The 21,409-nt window shown below is 45.2% G+C and overlaps 1 protein-coding gene across 4 annotated transcripts; it reads right to left on the reverse strand.

The window, feature by feature from the left end:
• Positions 1-70: 70 nt before the first annotated feature.
• On the reverse strand, positions 71-20,623 carry USP28 (ubiquitin specific peptidase 28). Of its 4 annotated transcripts, XM_031556889.1 has the most exons (25): positions 18,847-20,623; positions 17,893-18,025; positions 16,478-16,571; positions 16,134-16,296; positions 15,169-15,255; positions 14,046-14,183; positions 13,597-13,670; positions 12,998-13,074; positions 12,457-12,605; positions 10,681-10,808; positions 10,456-10,551; positions 9,193-9,387; positions 8,614-8,828; positions 8,260-8,330; positions 7,712-7,940; positions 6,374-6,565; positions 5,332-5,471; positions 4,970-5,155; positions 4,165-4,260; positions 3,074-3,252; positions 2,902-2,980; positions 2,547-2,626; positions 2,073-2,196; positions 1,435-1,633; positions 71-1,240 (listed from the first exon to the last, which is right to left on the reverse strand). In XM_031556889.1, exons 1-25 carry the CDS (start codon positions 18,898-18,900, stop codon positions 1,065-1,067), a joined length of 3,354 nt encoding a protein of 1,117 aa, XP_031412749.1. In that variant the 5' UTR covers positions 18,901-20,623; the 3' UTR covers positions 71-1,064. The 4 variants fall into 4 exon arrangements, with proteins under 4 accessions (XP_031412749.1, XP_031412750.1, XP_031412751.1 ...); XM_031556890.1 differs by lacking the exon at positions 4,970-5,155 and having other exon boundaries at positions 18,847-20,621; XM_031556891.1 differs by lacking the exons at positions 4,165-4,260; positions 4,970-5,155 and having other exon boundaries at positions 18,847-20,620.
• Between the last annotated feature and the right edge of the window lie 786 nt (positions 20,624-21,409).

A 21,409-nucleotide genomic window follows, 5' to 3' on the forward strand; every position in this document is an offset into this window, starting at 1 on the left:
TGCTGAAGCCAAGAGGAACCCTTAAGGCATAACAACAGAGGGAAAAAAACAACACAAAAATACACAGAGGGAACTTTTTCATTCTAACATAGAACAAATGCTTTTATTGCACTTTCAGAAAAACTGCATAGTCCTAACAAACAGGCTTCCTCTTCCACTTACTCAGAATGTTTGGTTTAAACAACTGTCAGAGTTCAAACACATCATAGGCTGCCCGCAGAAGGAACTCCAAACGAGGCATAATTTATTTCTTACAGGAAGTTAATTAAAAAGGGGCTGATTCTAGGCCTTGCAGTTATCATCACTTATCTAGCACTGAATATCCACCAGAGATGCAATGGAAGTTCACTTTCCAACCCAAGAGGGTAACACACCCTGGAGGATTATGCCCTGAACCAGCCAGCTAACACCACAGCACCCGTAAAGCCTCCAGCTCTGTCCTGTCTCCTGTCACTCTCATTATTTGATTTTGCCTTTCTCAGAGGAAGAATCCTGCTTCTTTTCTTTTGCCAGTTAGAACACAAAAGGGAAATGCTTGTTTAACTTAACTGAAATACGCAGTTGCACGCGTGACTGCACACAACACACAGAGTGAGCACTGCAGTTCCTCTCAGACAGAAGTTTGGCAAGATCTGAATATATACTGCAGCTAATAATTTAGGAAGATGTAAATGTGTCTGATGGATCAATGACAGCCAATAGTGCTCACCAGATAAACCAAACTGTTCCTCTGCTGTCGGTGTCATTCCCTGGGATGTGTGCCTGCTGGGCAGCATACAAAGTTGCCACAATAGAACAAGTGTCCTGGCCTGGTCCTAGGAAAATAAGCCAGGTGGAACTGCCAGGTACCTATCGTGCCATGTTAGTACAGTGGTTCATGTCCTTTGCATTCTCACTTAACATCTTATCTCAAAAGTGCAATATTGCTTTTCATTCACTCCTATTTACAAAGCACACAGGTCTCAAGACGAAATCACCTCTTCCCTCTCTGAATACCTCCTGGCGAGAGGATGCTGTGCACGGATGCTTCACAGTGTGCCACTCCAAGGTGCCAGCTCTGCCATCTACTTCACAGTCACAGTCGAGGCGTCATGGATGGACTCCATCACCGCTGCAAAGCGGCTGCAGAGGTCGTACGGGGAGTTGGGACGGATCTTTGGGGGCTCCTTCAGCACCACCACCTCCGTGGAGCCGTCGAGCAGGCGGGGGAGCAGCTCGCCCAGCCTGATCTGCAGGCTTGCTGCAGGAGGAGGATGATATAATCAATGGGACTGAAACGGAAATAGCCAAATGTGCTACAAAACTGATTTCAAGATCTTAAGACAGTGTTTTAAGCAGTCCCTTTGTTCCTTTCTAGTTAAGACCTAGGCGTAACCCTAACAGCACACTAACAGCATGAATAAGGTAATGCAGGTGGCCATTCACCATTCCTACCATCCATGTCTTCTCGTCCCAGATAGGAGCACCAGCGGCTTCTCATGACCTCGATGGCATCCATGTCTTCTCTGGAGATGTCAAAGTTGTTAATGAGGTGCATACAGGGGATGATCAGCTCATTCAGGATGCTAATGCCCTCTGCCACATGAGCTTCCTCACAGCTTACAAATAGAGATGATGCCACCTCATTCAGCTTCTAGGAGAGGAGAGAGAATCTGAGAAAGACCTTTAAGAAGCAATCATGGTCTTCTGATAATCAGCATGCTGTCAGAAAAGGCACAGAGCTCAGTTCCTTTCCATAGGCAGCTGTGCAGCATAAAGACAAACAGAACCAGGTGCTAAGTTCTGCTACGTTCTGGAGAAGCAACTACTGTTAGTCAAAGCAATCGTACTTCAGAAAACAAACTGATAAATACATAAATATATTTATGTACATATTAACAAACTGTTGTATAAATATACAGCACATACATAGCTTACTCATAATTCTGGTTTTCATATCTGCTTTACCAAGTCTCCTTGAGAGCCACATACATTTTTTCATTGAATTATTCTACATCTCCACGATGTTCCCCAGGCTGCTCTCACCCCTCCACAACCCTCCCAAATGGCTTGAGAGCTCCTCCTTTACACACCAAGAGACACTTTCTTCTATACAAGGTGATCAGTGATTCATTCACTCCTCTGTTGGCTCCCTTCTTCAGCAGAGTGGTGTTGCTTTGGTAGGCATAGATCAGGTAGGTCAGGGACTCCTTGTACCTACAAGAAGAGAGCCAGCTGTCGAGCCTGCAAGCTCTTGATCTCCAAAATGTGCTTAAACCCATTACAATGCCTAATTCAAGACAGTTTTGTTTTAGTATAGCAGTCCAAAGGGGCAAAAAGTGATGGCAGGTTCACTGGGAGAAAAATGAGGTAAGGACAGACATCTAGCTAGTGTACTCAGCATAACCAGGATTGGCTCTGCATTCAAGGAACGGCAACCAGCGAGTCAGGAATAAACTATATTGGCCTCTATCACAGGGCTGAAAAAAGGTCTGAAAGAAGTAATTCTTCCAAAACTTCTAGGCTGTAGCTTATCTTGTCTAAAGTCACCATTAAAATATACTTACTTTCTATTCTGGTACAGCTCCAGCCCTGTAAGCAGGTAAACAGACACCTTCCGAAAAAGACTGTAGTCTTCGTGCCATTTCTGTTGAGGAAGAGAAGAAAACAGTGTCAGTTTCAGCTCCAACATGTTTTCACACTCCTTCACAACTCAAAACAGTATTTGATTTTACCCTTTAGAGAGTTTAAAGTTCTCTCAGAAGTCACAAATTGACTCAGTCAACTGCACACTATCCTTTAAAGTTCAGCTAATTCCCTTCTGCTTTCTGTGCTGGCACTGCTCTGAACCACATTCCCAGTTTCCCACACACTTTGGAAAGCATGAGCTCTGACTGCAAGAAGGCCAAAGGTGGCACTTACCTTATACTCCTCCATATTGACCTCATCAGGACCAATCTCTTTCAGTTTATCTCGTGCTACCTTCATGATGCTAATTGACCTGCCCCGCATAAGAAGAGATGAGAAAATGAGAAGGACGGCCTCAGCTGCTTCCAGATGAGGAAAACTTCATCACGGAACCCACAGCACAAACCTTTCATCGTAGCTGAGGTTTTTGTCTGCAAACTGCTCAAGGAGGGTACGTTCCACAATCTGCTGGGGAGCATCATTTTGAAGGAAGTAAACGAGCACGTGTTGCAACCGGGCATCGTTCTGAGGGGTTGGGGTCTCTTTGGAAAGCAGATAAAGTCTGGAGTACTCCTCGTGGAATGCCTGGCAAGAAAGCACACACACACTGAGGCATCCATCCTTTCACCAATCTGAATTCTGCAGTGCTTAGAACTGTCCCAAAACGATGGGGTGCCCACAGGGGATAACTAGCTCTGCTGCTTAGCTGTGCTCTGCTGGTGAATAGAAGCCCATGAGCATCGGGAACGATGCATTCCAAGCCAGAAGGACATGCATCAAACATGCGGTTTTCTGAAGCATCCAGGTATCTGAATGGCTTCCTGAGAGAGTGGGATATATACAACAGGTTTGGTAATCCTCTTGCAAACAAAGGAGTTGTAAAAATCAACTGCAATCATCTTATATCCGTGAGCATACTGTCCTTTATATTCCTGTAGATAGAGAACATAGGAGATTTCTGCCCATGCTGTATTTTTAATTAAATCTACCTGCCAGTAAAACCTAGCACCAGAGCCAACATTGGGCAGCTTGTGTTGTTGCAGATTCCCCTATTCCATGCATTCTTTTCATGAAGACACCTTTTACAAGAGAAGTTATCATGAGCATGCTCATTCCAGAACGCAACAAATTTCACGAGCGCTCATTTCCTGACAGCAGCACCAAGGACGTGCAACAGATGCTGAAAGACAAAGAGAACCTCATCTTTAAACCCAGACCAAGAGAATTACCAACACTGAAAGAATAAGGAGTACAAACAGCAAATAGCCTTCTGGGAGAAGGCAGTTCTTACAAGCTCCAAGAATAGGCTGGGATGCAAGGACATGGCGTTATGCAAGCACAAACACCACTGCAGGACAGAAAAGCCATTATCTAGAAAAACAACTGCATGGACCTCTCCTTCCACTTGCTTGGTATATCTTTACACATAGCACAGATCTTTCATTCTGTGAACACAGATTTCCATGCTTGTGGAAATGAAGCAAACGAGCAGGATACCTTAACGAGCCCCGCTTCAGACCCATCGCGATCAAAGGTCTGGCGGGCTTTTGCAATAGCCAGGATGACACCTTGCATGGCTGGACTCAGCATCACCTACCATGGAAAGCAGGAAAAGAAACACAAACAAGAACGAGGAAAACAGTAACAGACAGGAAAAGAAGAGAAAACATGGTGAAGAGAGGAAAGAACTTTGAATTTTGAACATGAAAAACACTAGCCATATCCCCTCTGCATCCCATTCAGTTTTCCTAAGCAACACAAGAGAGCAGTGCAGGTGTCAGAGGAATTATTTGTGCTAAGTTCATACAGGCATGCATTAAACACACTCAAGCAGTACCTATCTCTATATTCCTATAAGTGAACTCCACTTCCAGAATGTGAAAAGACATCTTCTAGAATGCTGCTGGGTGTGTGTGAGGTTAACCAGGTTTGACAAACCAGGAGCTGAAATACTGTGAGTTACACTGTGAGTGCTCCATCCCTTTGACATATATGGGACAAAGCTCTGAAGGCAGTAAGGAGGTTTGTAAATACATCTAGGACCAATTCTGATACAGAAGGAAGACCTGCAGGAACACTGAGTAGATCTAATGACTGAGTGCTTCTACAGAGCTGCTCCTCTGATGGCATTTAGGAAAGAAGCTGCTAAACAAATTGGCCTCCCCACTTCTAAAGGGGGAAAAATTAACTTTGAAAACAGCACTTTTTCCATGACAGACAAGTGAGGAACGCTTGCAATCAACCACTACAAAGTTAGAGGTTAGTGATGGACAGCAATTAGGGCCTGCACTGGGAGCTGTACCTCCTCATTATATCCATCTGCATCAGATCTAACAGGAACCTTCCCCACACTGGGGATTTCCACTTCCGAGATCTGTGAGCTACTTTGGGCAGCAGGCTCTGTTTCTTTAGCATCCTGAGGTTGTTCTGCCTGCACTGTAAAGGCTGTTTCTCCCAGTTGGGCCTTCATTGGTTCTACCTCCTCTGTCTGTGGCCGAGAAGAAAAAGAAAAAAGAAAAACAAAAGCAAAATAGAGGAAAGCAGAAGGGGGCCGAGATAAACGTGGTACAGCTACAGAATCACAAAGAAATGAAAAAAGCCAGGCTTCCTTTGAGAAGAATAACACACAGACAGCAGCTGGCTGCTCTCTGGGCTGTTCCTCACCTCGCAGAGCGCTGCCTCCACGCCGTTCTTTTCGTAGACATGGGCTGCATTGGCAATAGCTTTGGCAGTCTGCTCCTTTGCAATCATGGCGTGCTCTGAGGACAGAGAGCGCAGGCTCTGCTCGTGGGCTGCAGATGGATCTGTCAGGGCAGAGAAACGGTGTGAGCGAGCAGAACTGCAGGGCTTGGTCCAAATGCACAGAGGGTAAAAGGTGAACAGAAGTGCATGAGGGTGAAGCAGCTCTCTCACATCTCCTAAGCAAACGCACCAACTTCTTTATCTGTCAACAGCACTCCAAAATCACTCACATTAGAAATTATCACCCACCTTGTTATAAACCTGCTCATGCGGCCCTTAATGAGATGGAGCCATCCACCAGAAGTGCACATTCTTAGGAATTATGGCTCAAGATAAAGTAATGGCTTCATTAACATCTTAAACTGCTGCACCACCAGACGACGTGATACAAGATGCTAATTTAACACTACGTCTGAGGCTGGAGTGAGCTTGCTGCTCAGTTCCATCAAAACACAATATCATAATGAGCATTTGCTCTCCATTACATCTTCTTTCCCTGTCTTGTTCTAAAATGTCTTGGAGCACTTCTGTGCATGGCTGAACAGCTGCTACATCCATCCCACACGAACCTGGTCCATCGTGAGCTCATGCACACACACCTCATGAAACCTTCTCAGAGACTGCGGCACACGCCGGATTGCTAAATGATGCTTTCCCACTCCAGAGAGCAGCATTTAAACATTCTCCACTCTATATTTCTATTAATAAAAAATGCCTGGAAGCAAAATGAGATTAGCTCACTGCCATGAAATGAATGGAAAACAGCATTTCTGTTGACAAGCCTGGAAACACAAACGTGCAAAAACAGTAGAACAGCCTTTTGTATTGGCAGGACACAGCCCCCACCAGCATCTCTATTACTTCAACAGCCCCTTAGATACCCAAAAATTAAACAAGGCTCCACAGCAGCAGTCTTTCTGACCATTAATTTCAACACAGCTTGCAAAATCAGACGCGGCATCACCTGGCCCAGACTCAGGAGAGAGCTCTTGAGATTCAGAAGCAGTTGAAGGAATCTTGCAAGACTGCTCTTCCTCCCACTCCTCTGCCTCCTGCTCGAGCCGCCAGTTGTCCTCCTGGATGTAACGCCTCAGCTCTGGGGGCAAAGCCTCCACCTCCTTCTGGAACTGCCCGACCTCTGAGTTGTCACCTTCACCTGGAAGAAGGTCAGAAACGTGGCTGCACTCCAAGGCTATCATTATGCAGAGTACAGCACTCACGCTGCCTGCAGCCATAATGGTCATAGCATAGCTTGAGACATCGTATCTACAGCATCATGTAAAAGCAGGGAGCCATGTGGGCTCCCAAGCATGAATTCCATATGCTGGCTTCAACTCCCTCTACTTCTAGATCTGAAATAACACAGAACTCACCACAAGTCTTAAAATTAAGCAAAGCAAATGACAATTCCCTCCACCAGAGCCATCTTTCCTTGTGCACCCATTGTAAAAGAAAGCGTTTTTTAAAGCAACAGAAATTGTATTAAATAGAAGAAAAAATAATTTGTGGGTTCACTCCAGAAACAGACCTATCACAAAGAACTGCTTCCAAATTCTCATCAGCAATGTTTAGCAATGAACAAAATGACAGTCCCCTATTGTTTGCTGCTATTGATTACATCAAAATGAACCACGCATGAAATTATTAGGTTCTTCTACAGCTGCTGGCCATGTATAGCACCACGTGCACAATAATTCATCCATGTAACTATTCATATGCTGGCAGTGCAAACAGGCTTGCAAGGCTAAGCCACGATCACCAATAATTCATCTCATGTAACAGAGAAGGCTGTGTAACCAAAGACCCCATGTGTGATGACATCACTAAAGATTAAGTCAGATAGGAGGCAAAAAGAGAGCTTGAATACACAGTGCTGTGTTAGTGCAGTTCTATCTTCAGTTTTCCCCTTTTTCTCTATTAGAGACTCAGAAAAGAACAAACCACTATGGAACAAACTACTTCATGGACATTTTGGGTGAACTGTCTTCTAAGCATCTGCTCACTGCCTGGCCAGCTCCTACAACAAGAGGTCTGAATATGTGGCAGTAAATACAGAGATTATGCTGAGCTATCTGTCCAGAACACTGCAGCCTGATGTGACCAGGACAAGCTGGCTGTGTTCCAGAGATGGTCCTTTCTCCTGTCAGCACCCAAGCTGCAGTCCTCCTCCTGCTGGTCTCACTATTCCTGCATCTGCAGACAGGGGGTAATGTTATACCACACAGACACTGAGGGACTTGGCAATGATGCACGTTAGAGAGAACGTAATGCACCAGAGTCAAAACAGCTTTAGTTCCCCTACCTGCAACAACGTGGGACACCTTATCACTTATGTACATCAGGCAGTAAGCACTGGCATTCCTCAGGCCACCAAATGAATCTCTCTCCAGCTCTTCCCACGATGATTCTGTCACTGAGATGTCATTGTATTTCAGCCAGCTTTTCCGAGGCTGGTCGTATATGAAGGCCCAGTAGTGACCAGCATTTGCTTGCCCTTCATGCACCAAGACAGCGTGCAAGTGATAGGGAACCTGCAAGTTCACATGGACAGAGCTGTCAGACTCACTTTCAGTAAAGGAAGTTGTCTGATCTTCATGAAGAAGTTGTAAAATACATTCACAGCCATTGCCTTGGTGCAAGAACTGATTCATACATTCCATTTACTGATGAGTAAGAGCTGGATTTTAAGGGAAAAAGCAACATTAGGATTTGTTTTTAAAAAATGTAATCTATTGTAACACTGGGATGTTTTCAAAATACAGCAAAGTGGGTAACTTGAACTGACAACTACCAAGACCCAGTATCAGCATCATCTGTCCAATGTTTACTTTGTGAAGTGGTATCTCCTACCTGCTGGAGGTGAGGGTCACAGTACATTTCATCAATGGATAGGCTGACTCTGGCAATGGACTCCTTCAGATCTGCCAAGCACACCATGAATTAAAAAAAATACCTAGAAATGCCAAGAAAGCTTGAAGCCAGACAGTAACTACTGAATGCACTGAACAGCAGCTGAAACCAGTACATTTGATGGTAGGTCTAAGCCCAGTGGATATACCATCTACCTCAAAACATACAAAAGAGTCATTTTTAGATGAGCAGAAAGACCTGAAGGCACAGCTCAGGATGCATTCAGCCAAAGCAATAGAAGGGGATTCGGGCTGGCAATAAACACAAAAATCACAACCAACATTTAGGGCCGACCTCGCACATCTTGCTCAATCTCATTCCTCCATCGCTGCAGGCATGTTGTAACCAGGTTCATCTCTTCCTCAGAAACCACGTGAGGAGCAGGACAGTCCAACATCTCTGCTGGTGGAGCAGAAGGCTGCAGAGGTGTGTTCAGTTGTTGCTGCGTTGAAGAATTTGCCAATAGGACGGCTTCATCTTCAGGCTTACCATCCTTTCCATCCAGCATGCTGCAAAGCAAAAGCCAGGTGTAAGCCAAGTACACTGAGCAGGCTCGTAATCATCCAATACTGCAGTAATGTAACAGTTAATGAAAGAGAAAAATTAGGAAAAGGTGCATAATTCAACTCAGGATCACTGCTCATCCACAGGAATATGGCAACACTGCTGGAAAAGGAAAAATAAAACGAACCAGCCAGAAAAAGCAGCAGACTACCTGCAGTGATAGACCAAACTAAACGAAAAGTAGCCACTAACTGCTCATATATCACAACTACCCACATCAATAATTGACTTCCTGAACTCAAACCAGTAGCACTTAGATGAAAAGTTAACATATTCTCCAACAAATGGTTTTTATTTCCATTTACCAACCTGTCAGGCTGTGAAGGTGTGCCCAGAATGAGCGACTCGCCCTGGGACTGCCTGTCCATCATCTGAGAGTCCTCATTAGAAGATATGCACGCAGAGGACACAGCTCCAGCAGGCTTTGTAGTGATGAATTCCAGAACGTATTGCAGCATGTCAGGCAGTGGGAAGCGTGCTGGGCCAGAGCCATACTTCATGTACCTGCAATGACAGAGCAAAACATTCCATTAATGAAGGAGTAGAGCTGTTTGGTTAAGCCTGAGACAAACAACAAACAGGCAACTACATATCTGCTTCTGACACTACTTATTTATGCCTGTTTGGAAAATAAATATGGTATCAGATAACCTAGGACACATTTCCCCATGGAACATTCCTAAAGCTGCCATTCTGGGATCCCACCATGCACTGCTTACATATTTCTCAATCATTTCTATTCATATAATAAAAGCCAGTGCTGCTTCTTTTTTGACAGATACCAAAATATTCCTTCAATTCGTGTGAAGGTAGAATAACTCATCACTTACCTAAGGCAAGTTAATCCTTGCACATACCATTTCCTACGTGTACAAACAAAAAACCAAGAAATGAAACCCCAATAACACAGCTCCACTGTAACAACATATCCAGACTTGGTTCAAAAGGCAAAAACTTGGACCCTGCAACCACGTGGTGCCCATGCACACACACTTGTGTCCCACAGGCACGCAGCTCTTCTGCTGTTCTGAAGGCTTTGCAGTGACAAGAGGAGCCTTGTGCTGCAAAAACCTCTCTCCAAGCCTCATGTTTCCTCCAAGGAGAAGCACGCCTTGCACACCCACAGCTTGTGTCTCAGGGCAGAGGGAAAGAGAGCAGGCCTTGGTGCCCTGCACTGGCCAAAACACGGGCATGCCATCAGCTGCTCTTTGGTCAGAGTACCAAAACACAGCACAGCCAGCTGCTAGGAAGTAATCAAGCTCCATCCCAGCCAGACCAGAGCAACGCCACGCAGGGACCCAACACACCACCTTCCTTACAGGTTTCCCAGAGAGGCTGCAGATGCCCCATCCCTGCAGGCATTCAAGGCCAGGCTGGATGTGGCTCTGGGCAGCCTGGGCTGCTGGTTGATGACCTGCACACAGCAGGGGGTTGGAACTGGATGAGCATTGTGGTCCTTTTCAATGCAGGCCATTCTATGATTCCATGATTCCAGTGCTCACTTCTGCCTTGCTGTTTAAAAGAAACCATTTCCAAACCCACACAAGAGCAAAGCTGTAGCTGACTGCTCACCTTTCCAGTTTCTGTTGCAGAATCAGCATTTTTTCCTTCAATTTCTTCAGTTCTTCTCTCTTTGTCTGAATAAGCTCTTTGCTGCAGTAGAGGTACCTAAAGAGACAACACAGAGCCTCACCGTGGGGAATCTATTTACTTCTCAGATCCGCAGTCTTCCATAAGTACTTCAGAATCCATCCTTGCTCACCAGCTTTCCACATGCTGTACAAGAGAGCAACTCACCTGTCCATATAAATAGTCTGAGGGAATTCCAGCTTTGTGTGGATTTTCTCTGGCTGTCCCAGGGATTGGTTGAACTCAAATCGGGAGAGTTCAAAGGTCAGCACTGGAGGGAGTTTGGTGAACCAGCGCTGCAACAGAAGCAGAAACGCCCCCGAGGGGACTTGTTTTAAGATGACTGCTCAGCATCACATCTCAGACCCATCCTAAACATCTGTCTTTCAGTACTGGATGTATGTTGTGTGCATGGAGTGACTAGGCAGAAAACTGAACTACATGAGATTAGGTTTTCTGCTTCCATCTAATGTTTCTACCACCAAGCAGTCTCCATACTGCTTTCAGAAAGTTCATTTTCATTGCCTGACACATCCAAATCCACAGCTTGCTAACTGAGGTTTACAAAATTTACAGAAACTACATCAATTCTGCATGTCAGAGCCTCCAACAGATAGCCATTTTCCAACATACATCACATGCAATGATGAGTAACAAGACAGGAGTCCTCAAGCAGCGCCTTATTCCTTATCCTCTCTGTTTATGAACCATTCAAATGAGGAGATTCAGACAAGAAATCCACTTCCCATACATTTAATAGACTGTTGCAAAGAAAGAAAGATTCATGGTTGAATTTCTCCTTCCTCTGCCTTTCTGGACTCACAGCACTTCAAGCATCCCCAAGAGCACGGCACCTACCTGACACAGCACTGCGCACTCCATTCCCTGCCACATTCATTGTGAACACACTAAGGGCATTTTTCTTTGCATGATTCATGTCTCACGTCCTGCCATAGCAAATCTGCCCCACACCAAAGCGCCACAGCATATTTTAGATCTAAGATATTTAGAGTGGAGGTAAACTGGGGTTTTTTTAATGCTTTTTAAAGCAGCTAGCAGAGGGAAAGCCTCACCTTCAGAACAAGACAACATAAAACAGAGAAGGAAAGATTTTACACCTGTTACCTAGGGAAAAGTAAGTTCTAATTAACCCCATTGATGCTCTGATGCACTCACTCCTACAACAAAATGCACCTTCTCCTCTATGCCCCCTATCATGCAGCCTTCCTAGGAAGTAACAACACATTTTCCACATGTTTTCACAGAACAAAAATACTTTTCTCAGTCCCTTCTAAGCCAGACAGCCCTGTGCATTTCTCAAACCAACCTTCAGCTGCTCTTAATACACACAGGATGCTGAATGCAATGATACATCTTAGCTTTCTACTTTGCTGCTGTAGTTTATGACTGATTTGTGATTTGTGGGTTTAAAGAAGAAAAAAAACAAAGAAAAAGTAAATTAAATAAATCAGCACAGTCAGAAGATAAGAGTGAAAATGAGAAGAAGAACACACACTGTAATAGGGAGAAAGATACAAATTCCAAATGGCATACCATAGAGATAAGCACTGTACTTTTACCCTCCGAAAATAAGGAGGCAGTGGTTCTCCCCCTACTCAGGTACAGGTAGGCTTCAACAGAAAGAGAGAGACTTTATCACACTTGCATCAGAAGCATACGTTTACCTTTTTATTTCAAAACAAACCCCTTGAATTGGTTATACAGGACAACACATCTTTACAAACAAGCAGACTCAGCATCTCACAGCTGACATGCAGCGACGTGAGATCCCAGGCAGCCAGAAAACGTCGTCGTATTCAATTAGAGACTGTTTGTAATTGCCAGTTACAGTTAGCACACTACACTGAGACACACCTGTGCTACACGTATTGAGTTTTTCTTTAGAAAGCAACCAAAAGCTCAACAACAAAACTTCCAACTAACCTCCTGTACATATTTCACTGACTGAGTTGCTGTCTCCTCATCCATCTCTCCCTCCACCATGGCTCCTTCCAAGCACTCATTCAAGTTTCGATAACCATTTACCTGAAGGGGATACTGACCAAAGGTTTCGATCTTGGAAAAAGTATTGCCTGAATGATGAAAACGATACAAAACCCATGAACTAACTTCAGTGAGCAAAAAGAAAAAACTCCGATTAACACAAGAGGTTGTTGTAAACACCAGGTTAGATGCATGAAATGAAGTGCTCATAGCTCTCTATGCACGTCTCTCAGGGTAAGCCTCCTCCCAAACGAGTACAATGAGCACTTACGAGTATTACAGGTTTTCAGAAGACTCATGATATAAATGTTAAAGACAATTCTATAAGGAAAGAAGACTATTTGCAGGTTTGCTGTAAAACACTGAAAGTCCAGGCAATTCCAACAAGAGTGTGCAACAAAAACGTGCATCAGTACTGATGTGCCGTACATCAAAGCACCCAAAGGACTTAAAAAGTGGAACTACCAAAACCTTCACTCACCCTCGTGGACACCCTCCGTCAAGAAAGTCCCATAGAAAAGTTGGACCATTGGGTTTTCAGATTTGTCCCCAGGGCTTCTGTTTCAGAAAGAAAAAGCACAGAATTCATCTGTAGGTCGCAAAAAAAAGCCCTAACTCATCATCCAACCCTCAGCTTGGGAACCATTCTGTGATCAAAAGCAACATTTTTTATCACAGCACAGAACACAGAGGAAGCTTGTCATCTGTTCTCATACTCAAAAGCACACTATAATTCTTATATTGGCAAGAAAGAAAATAACATGCAGGCATTGTCCTATGGAAACACGGCTCCTTAAGGCCACCTCCATTTGTTTACACCAGCCTGTAGAGTTCCCCCAGAGCTGATGTGCTCTGCAGGCCATACTGGCCATGAATACAGTCCTACACTTAGGCAAGAAAGGTAGATCCAACCCTCCGTAGCATACTTCAGGCTGAAGGGGATTGCCATCAGCCAGCAAACAAGTTTTTCTCACACATGGACAACATTTGCTTAAAGCCCTCTCCTATGCCAAGCAGTCACATCTAAAAGCTGTTTCTCCTCAGTGACAGCTCAAACTCCTGGTATCTTAAAAAACTCACTTGACATTCACAGTGAGCTGAAATGCATCTTCCAGCCAATCCAGCAGTTTGTGTGTAAACTCGCTCACATCTTGCTGCAAGAGAGACAGAAGTCGAGGGTCAAACACACAGAGCAGAAAGTGGTTTCACACTGCTGGTCTCACAGACCAGCTCTAATAAAATCCAGTTGGTACCATCCACCCAAAAGAAGGGCAAAACCCCAGTTTCACCAGTAATGAACATCCTGTTCGTGTGCAGATAAGAGGAAATGAACCAGCCAGCTGGCATGGGGCACAGCAGCATTGTGCTGGCTGGTCAGTGACCAAGATTGTACCCACACAACCCAGAGACAGCTGTCTGCCTGCTGCCAAACACATCAAGAGACCTCTGGAAACAAGAGGATGAAACCACACAGGATTTCTCTGTTATCAAGTGCTGGTTTGAGGAATGGCTCTCTAACATGGTTTTACCTGTTGTTCCTCGGTTGATTTAAAAGCATCCCTTAAGAGTTCCAGTGCTGCAGAAGGATCCACAAACTTCCGACGTGTTCCCAGCATTAAAGCAAACAGACACTGGAGTTCTTGCATAAATGCAATATTTCTTTTTCCCTGCAACACAAAAAGAAGAGAAGACAAACCCTTCCTGCACTGTAAACCAAGAGCTGCAGAATACCATGTGCATGTACCTTAACAGCTAAGCTAATAACCATGGGAAGAGATGACATGAAAAAGGATAAAAGCAGAAGGACATGTGGTGTTGCTCAGAAGCAATGTGATCTTCCAAGGGATGCATGGGAGGAAAAAAATAACTTCTAGGTGCCCAAAGGGCTGAAACATAAAGCAAAAACCCAGTGAGCTTATCAGTTTATTCTGTCTGTGCATTGGGTTGTTTTTACTAAGAGCACACACAAAAGCAAGTACACCAAAGTCTCCTAAACGGGAGAACAGAACAACATAACAGCAGAAGACAATTCTATGTATCACATTTCTTTTGTAAGCACCTTCTGCTGACCTTTCTCAGAAGGCACTGGAGCTGGATGCACCCTCACACTGACAGAACCATAGAATGGCCTGGGTTGAAAAGGAGCACAGTACTCATCCAGTTCCAAACCCCTGCTGTGTGCAGGGTCACCAACCAGCAGCCCAGGCTGCCCAGAGCCACATCCAGCCTGGCCTTGAATGCCTGCAGGGATGGGGCATCCACAGCCTCCTTGGGCAACCTGTTCCAGTGCCTCACCACCCTCTATGTGAAAACACTACACTCAAACACTGACTCAAACACCAGTTCTTCTATGACGAATACAAACAAAATAACAACCTGGAGCTGCCAAATAAGCTTGATGTGGCAGGTTTCTCCTGCCTCTCACTTAGAGGAAAGCTTTATGAGAATCATTCAGTTTGTTTGTTTTTCTTTCTAGTGACTGTGTCTTTAAAAAAGTATTTCCCAAACTTAAAGCAGCTGGATGGTTTAGAAGTCATTAACACATAGATAGAGGCCTGGGATAGCCTGTTCCCAGTGTAATCTGCTCAAAGAAATAGCAAAGCAGGATAGCACAAGAGGGAAACTTCATAACTTTACGTGATGAAAACTCACAGTGCGCGTCCGACAGCTCTCAAGTACACTTGGTGGGAAGGAGTAGCTGAGCACCAACCTCCGGAACTGTGGCAGCTGGAAAAGAGACTGAAAGGGATGGAGAGAGAAATACTGATCAACACCTCCACCTTGCTGACTCATTTCAGTCTAATGCACTCCACAGCCTTTTCTGTTCACTCTTCATTCTCCCTTGCCTTCAGGTCATTAAGACAGCACTTAAGAAGTGAGCAGCCTGAGTGGCAAAGCAGCACAGCCCTACCTCACAGATTCCTCCCAAAGATCTCAACCTCCCATCCTTGGGCTATAAAACTGGTTTAGGAAAAAGTGTTAGGAAAAGCACACAGGAGCAAGTGACACAGAGAAAGGAGCCCAACTGCAGCTACTTTACCTCCTCTCATGAATGGGGAGCCAACGGATCAGCATTTATCAGCTGATGTAAAATGGTTACAAGAAGCAAATGTGCTCAGTTCCATTTACTGCTGTCTCTTCTTGTTTAGGTTATCACTGATAATACACACCACCGAGCTGCTTATTAGTTCCAATGTCTGTGCCACTGTATCCCATTAAGCAGAACCTGATACCCCATGTATTATGGAGCTAACAATAACATCGGTATAATTACATCATCAGTTCCAATCAAGTTTCTGTCATTCAGTAAGCACTTGTACATCAATGCACCAAAAAACCAACTGCACACATGCACACAGACCACATGCATCTGTATCTTGTGTGCAAAGTCTCCACTTAAATGCTCTTTTGGCACACGCTCAGAGGAAATCTTAATTATGTTAAATAAAAAAGAGATCTTCTTCAACTCTGAGGACAGATATCTACCTCTCTATGTGAGGACAGGCACATCCACTCATTTACATGTCAGCACTTCCTGTTAAATGTTAAATTCTAACTGATAGACATTTTCTCTCCAAGCCTGTAGCAGTGACAGAAGAATCTCGCCACCACATTACCTGTATGACAGCACTAAACCAACACGTGTTGCCAATGTTCTTCATCCCAACGGGCCAATCTCCCACTCTTTTCCAGTCGCTCTGTTTGGAATTCTCTCCCCAGACCTCACAGCGTTTCCTTTTGGAGCGATTTTTGTTTTCAGGAGAATGGACCTCTTGTGGTCTGTCACAAGACAGGAAGGACAATGAGAAATACCACCTCACAAAGATTCTCTGGGCAACGCACCCCAGCCATGGGCAGGATGCCAGCACGGAGCATGTCAGGCAGTACCTGGCACTACAGACAACATAAATCCCATCCAATTCCTAAAATGTTTCAGCTCTGAACCTACAGCTCCACCAACCTTTCAGCAGCATGAGCTTTTGGTGATTCCAGCTGTCTGTAGGCAACAGCTGAGTGGATGTCCCCTTTCTTTTCAGGGTCAAATGCAGCACCACCTGGAGGCAGGACAGCATTCTGATCAGTCTTCCATCACGAGTAGGCAAATGTTTTCTCTAAAAAGAACTTCTACAAAATGTTACACTTCTCCAATGTGATTTTTGACATGATAAAAGATTTTCTAGCAAAAAAAAAAAAAATTTAAATACAAATTCTGTTAGCTTGGATCACACTGTAAAATCAAAGCTCCCATTAAGTGCACTTGATTAGGATCATGCAGCCATGTAAAGGCCAGATTTCCTTACACCCCAATTCAGAGCTCATGGGAATGCTCCAAACCTGTTGAAATAATGAATCAGGAACACCAGCTGCTGCTTGTGTTTGCTATGGCTTGACACCAGTGGTGATAACTGACACTGTTTTAAGAAATAAAGGGTTTTCATTTAATACAATTTGCACATTTATATACAATCAGCTTCCTTCAGTTGTTTCAGGATGCTCAGCTAACTGAGCCACTTCATTTACTGGCTACAGAGGAGAGGGGAAAGGAAAATAAGCAGTTCTGGAAGAGACAGAAGCCTTAGACAGTAGAGCAAAGTACAGCTGCACTGCTCTAGGTGTTACTTCTAAGCTCCCAGCACAGATCTTTGGCATCACTAATGTGTCCAGAGGCAAATTTGCTTGGGGAAGTTTCAGTTAACAGAAATGCACCAAACTGACAGCCTAGTTTTGCCAATAACTGTAATAATTACAGAAACAATTTTTTGATAATCTAACATTTCCTTCTACATTTTCATGAAAATACTTCACAGGAAACTCAATCCACCTGCTTTGCCAGCAGAGGCCATAGAAAGAAAAGTAAGCCTTGATGGAAATTTGCTTCTCTATCTGCTCTCTGCTTTAGGAGTTTTCTGGCTTTCTGTGCTAGCGAACTGGTTGTTTAAAATAAATATAGCTCAGCAGCACGACCTGTGACTGACAAGCAGTACTACAACACTACTAAGTCACTCCTCTGATTCAGCTCTCCTTCATCAAGAAATACTAAACACAGTCAGAATAAACCCTTCAGCCATACAGAAGCATGAAACCTGCTTGAAGAGGGGTTCCACCCAATACATGTATTTGACAGAGGCTGCTGATGTGCATTCTTGCTCCCCTTCCTTAAACTGGCACTTGGCTGACCCAAAGGTGAGCAGGTTCTAGGAAAGCCTTACCAACACCAAAGTGCTTTCTGCTAATTTAGTTCTCCATACTAACAAAATCAGTGCCAGGACAGGAACAGGAGGGATTCCCAGCAGAAGGAACAACATGGCCCCTTTCAGCTTGGGTGACACAATGAGCCTTCAGGAGACCCAGTGTGAGCAGAGATGGACCCCTCACCTTGTGGGGGCTCTTTGCCCACTGCACTGCCTTCCCAAGAGGATGGCTCTGCAGCAGCTGTGTTCTGACCAGGCTCCTGATCACGCTCCTCTGTGAGGACGATGAGTGCTTCCATCAGGTTTCCCTTAGCAGCCTAGCAGAAAGACAAGGAAAAAATCCATAGTTCCAGGGTTAATTTACCTGCATTTATATGAAATTTAATGCATCCGTGGCAAAGATGGGCACACTGGCTCCAACTTGGCTTCTGCTGGCCATCGGAGAAAGCTATCTATCTATTGGTGACAAGTAGCAGTAAAAACAAAAACAATAAAGGCTAAAATTTATCTGATGGAAAGCTCTTTGCCTTTATTACTAGGACAATATAGACTCCATTATCTAATTTCATTTCCCTCGCTAGAGATTCAAGTTGCTCTGCAGTGCACCAAGGCACGTGGCAACAGGGAAACTCCCAGGAACCAAAGCCTACGTGGATGGGTTTGTGGGTATGGTGACACAACACAGCACAGGCTGTCTGAAGGACAGCAGAATGCTGACCATGGCTCATTTTCTATCTCATTTTATACCACAAAGTTAAGTGTTAAACTCCTTTCAGCCCATGTCTGTTAACATCTTGTGGGCATTACTTCCCAACGAAATACTGGAGAGTTTTCATAAACAACTCTCTGTGTATACAAACAATGCAACTCACCTCTTGCCCATACATCTCAGGGCAATGGGGAGTGATGATTCTGCACTGATGTCATTGCAACCCATTTAACATTACAATTTCCAATATCAGAACACGCTGTATCACCATCACAGGCCACACAACGGCTTTCCTACTTTCTTATCAGCCCACAAAAACACCAGCACACACCAACCCTGAGTTATGCTTTGGGAGAACCTCCTGAACTTGCTTGATTTTGGGGACATCAGCAGCCTTCTTTCAAAAGGGCAGTGACAGCACATACAAACCTTGAGAGCAGCGTGAAGGAAATCTGCATCCTGAATTCCTGTTATCTCTTTCATCTTGTTTAAAACCTGGTAATCCTGCAGTCAAGAAACAAAGAAAGCTCCTGTTAAAAGGTGACCAAGACGACATCAACCCATCCCTGAAACATCTGCCAAGCTCTCAATTTGTTCTTTCTTTCCTTTCCACTGACAGGTGGACACGAAAACTCACTCACACGTGCCAGACAGTACTACCAATGTCAGTCTGAACACCATTCTTAGTTTCTGCTATTTCCAGACTAACTTTCAACCTGTTGCATGCTCAGGAGCATGCTGGCAGGCCCTGGCAGCCCTCTCCCCAAGCCCAGCATGTGCAGCAGGACATATAAGGCTTCCCATGGGCTGCTGGGGGCTATTTTAAGCCTGGCTGCACATGCCACTTGTGCACGTCACCTCTCACTCACAATGAGGTGACAGAAGAAGGGCTCAAGAGGTTTCCACTGCTTTTCTTCCCCCACTCCACGGGAGCTCCAGGCCTGGGCAGGTCCTTGCACAGCCAGCAATGCGTTCTTACCAGAGAAAATGTCTCTAATTGTTTTCTTAACAGATTTTTCTAAGCTTTATAGGCTTTAGGAGATGGTCGAGTAAAAAGCAGCCTTGGTTTGGCCATACAAAGTGCCCAGGGAGGGACACAAAGAAGCACTGGCCTCAGCTACAGAGCAGTGAACTGCTACATGTGCTACAGGCATTCATTGCCCAGAAGGTAACAAAGCTGAGGAATGCATTCAAGGTCAACAGAACCAGATCGGTGTCCAATACTACAGATGTCAATTTCCCAAAAGACCTGCACTTTTTAAGAGCCCCCTGTGTCTGCATGCACACCCCCAGCCTGGGGTGCTCCAGCTCAGCACGATGAGAACTGCACAACCAGGAGCCTCAGGACAGGAATACTCACAGCACACCAATTATACCATGCTGTCAATTTCCCACCTCCACGCTGTATTCTGGTTGCTTAACACCACCTAATGCTGCAGGGCACATCTTTCCATTGGAGAAGAACCCACATTGCAAAACCACATCACAGCAGTGCAATCCAGAGGAGGACAGGGCGTGATTTTTTGGGGCCTTTCCTTCTTCACCAAAAGAAGAACTCACAGAGGCAGCAGGAAACACAAGAACTAATTACCAGCCCACAGCTCCACATCGCCACTTAATAAATGATTTGCAGGGCAGCTTCATTCATAAGAAATATGTGTATCAACAGCAGAAAGCTGAACTGTGCAGCACACTGAGAATCACACTCTGCACCTCTCATTTGTGAAGTCTACTTTTGATTTTGGGCTGTCTGGTTGTTTTTTGGGGTTATGCTCTGCTGTCCTTTAAGACAAACTGGCCATTAGAGTTCAGAACAGCAGCAGTACCTTAATGCCAGCTGCAATTCCAAGAGCAAAAGAAAAGCAAAGAAACAGGAGTCACAGCAGCAGTGCTATTGGTGTTAGAGTCTGGAAACAACAGACAAACCTGAAAAGTGGCTGAGAGGGAGGGAGGGAATGGAGACAATAATTATAAGGCCAGCTAATGAGTGATAGCAGCAGCTCTGCTGTTCTCCTTCACACCCTGTGAATCACAGCACGCAGCAGTGGTTGGTTTGGGAGAGAAACTCAGAGCAGGGACAGATGCAAACGTGGAGCATGAGTTCAAGGGGAACCAGGAGCAGCAGTCAGCAGGGCAGATGGGAGCCCATGACCTTCAGCCACAGCAGCTCAGCCGTGCTTTGTATCCAAGTGGGAAAATGGATGTGAAGAGGCCTCCAACCCTGCAGCAACAGCAGCACCTGCACTGCTGAAATAGAACCTTTTACAGACCCACACCTTCCCACTGCCACACCAACACCCGTGCAAAATGCACAACCATCCATGCCTCCGCTGCACCTGAGAAAAGCTGCTGAAGGGCTCAAATGTGCCCAAAGAACGAGCCCACATCCCTGTGCATGCTGTGTCCTTTGTGCAAGCTGTGTGTGCTGTAGCCCTGTGCATGCCACATCCCTGTGCACACCGTGAACCTTTGCAGGCTGCAGCCCTGCGCACACTGTGCTCCTGTGTGTAGTGCATCTCAGTGCATCCTATGTCCCTGTGCATGCTGCGTGTGTGCTGTGTCCCCATGCATCCTATACCCATATGAATGCTGTGCAGGTGCTGTGCCCCTGTGCAGTGTGTTTCTGTGCATGCTGGGTGTGCTGTGCTCCTGTTCACCTCTGTACATCCTCTGTGTACTGTACCCCTGTGCACGCTGCATCCCAGTGCAAGCTGTGTCCCTGTGCACTCCCTGTGCATGCTACGTCTCTACGCATGCAGTACATGTGCTGTGTCCCCACACACACCATACCCCTGTGCATGCCGTGTGTGTGCTGTATCCCTGTGCACACTGTAAGTCCTGTGTCCCTATGCATACTACATCTGTGCTGAGTCCCTGTGCATGCACAGTGCATGCTGTGTCCCTGTGCATCCTGTATCCCTGCACACGCTGCATGAGGAGAGGGGAGGAGAGGACAGGAGAGGAGAGGAGAGGAGAGGAGAGGAGAGGAGAG

The sequence above is a fragment of the Meleagris gallopavo genome, chromosome 26 (assembly GCF_000146605.3).
Source record: "Meleagris gallopavo isolate NT-WF06-2002-E0010 breed Aviagen turkey brand Nicholas breeding stock chromosome 26, Turkey_5.1, whole genome shotgun sequence".
In the NCBI taxonomy this organism is placed as follows: domain Eukaryota; kingdom Metazoa; phylum Chordata; class Aves; order Galliformes; family Phasianidae; genus Meleagris; species Meleagris gallopavo.

Coding starts and splice junctions, on each gene's coding strand:
- USP28 (XM_031556889.1), bottom strand. CDS start 18,900: ATGAAAGAGATAACAGGAATTCAGGATGCAGATTTCCTTCACGCTGCT. Junction 12,606..12,997: donor GACGGAGGGTGTCCACGAGG/GTGAGTGAAGGT, acceptor TTCATCATTCAG/GCAATACTTTTTCCAAGATC. Junction 1,241..1,434: donor GGGACGAGAAGACATGGATG/GTAGGAATGGTG, acceptor CTCCTCCTGCAG/CAAGCCTGCAGATCAGGCTG.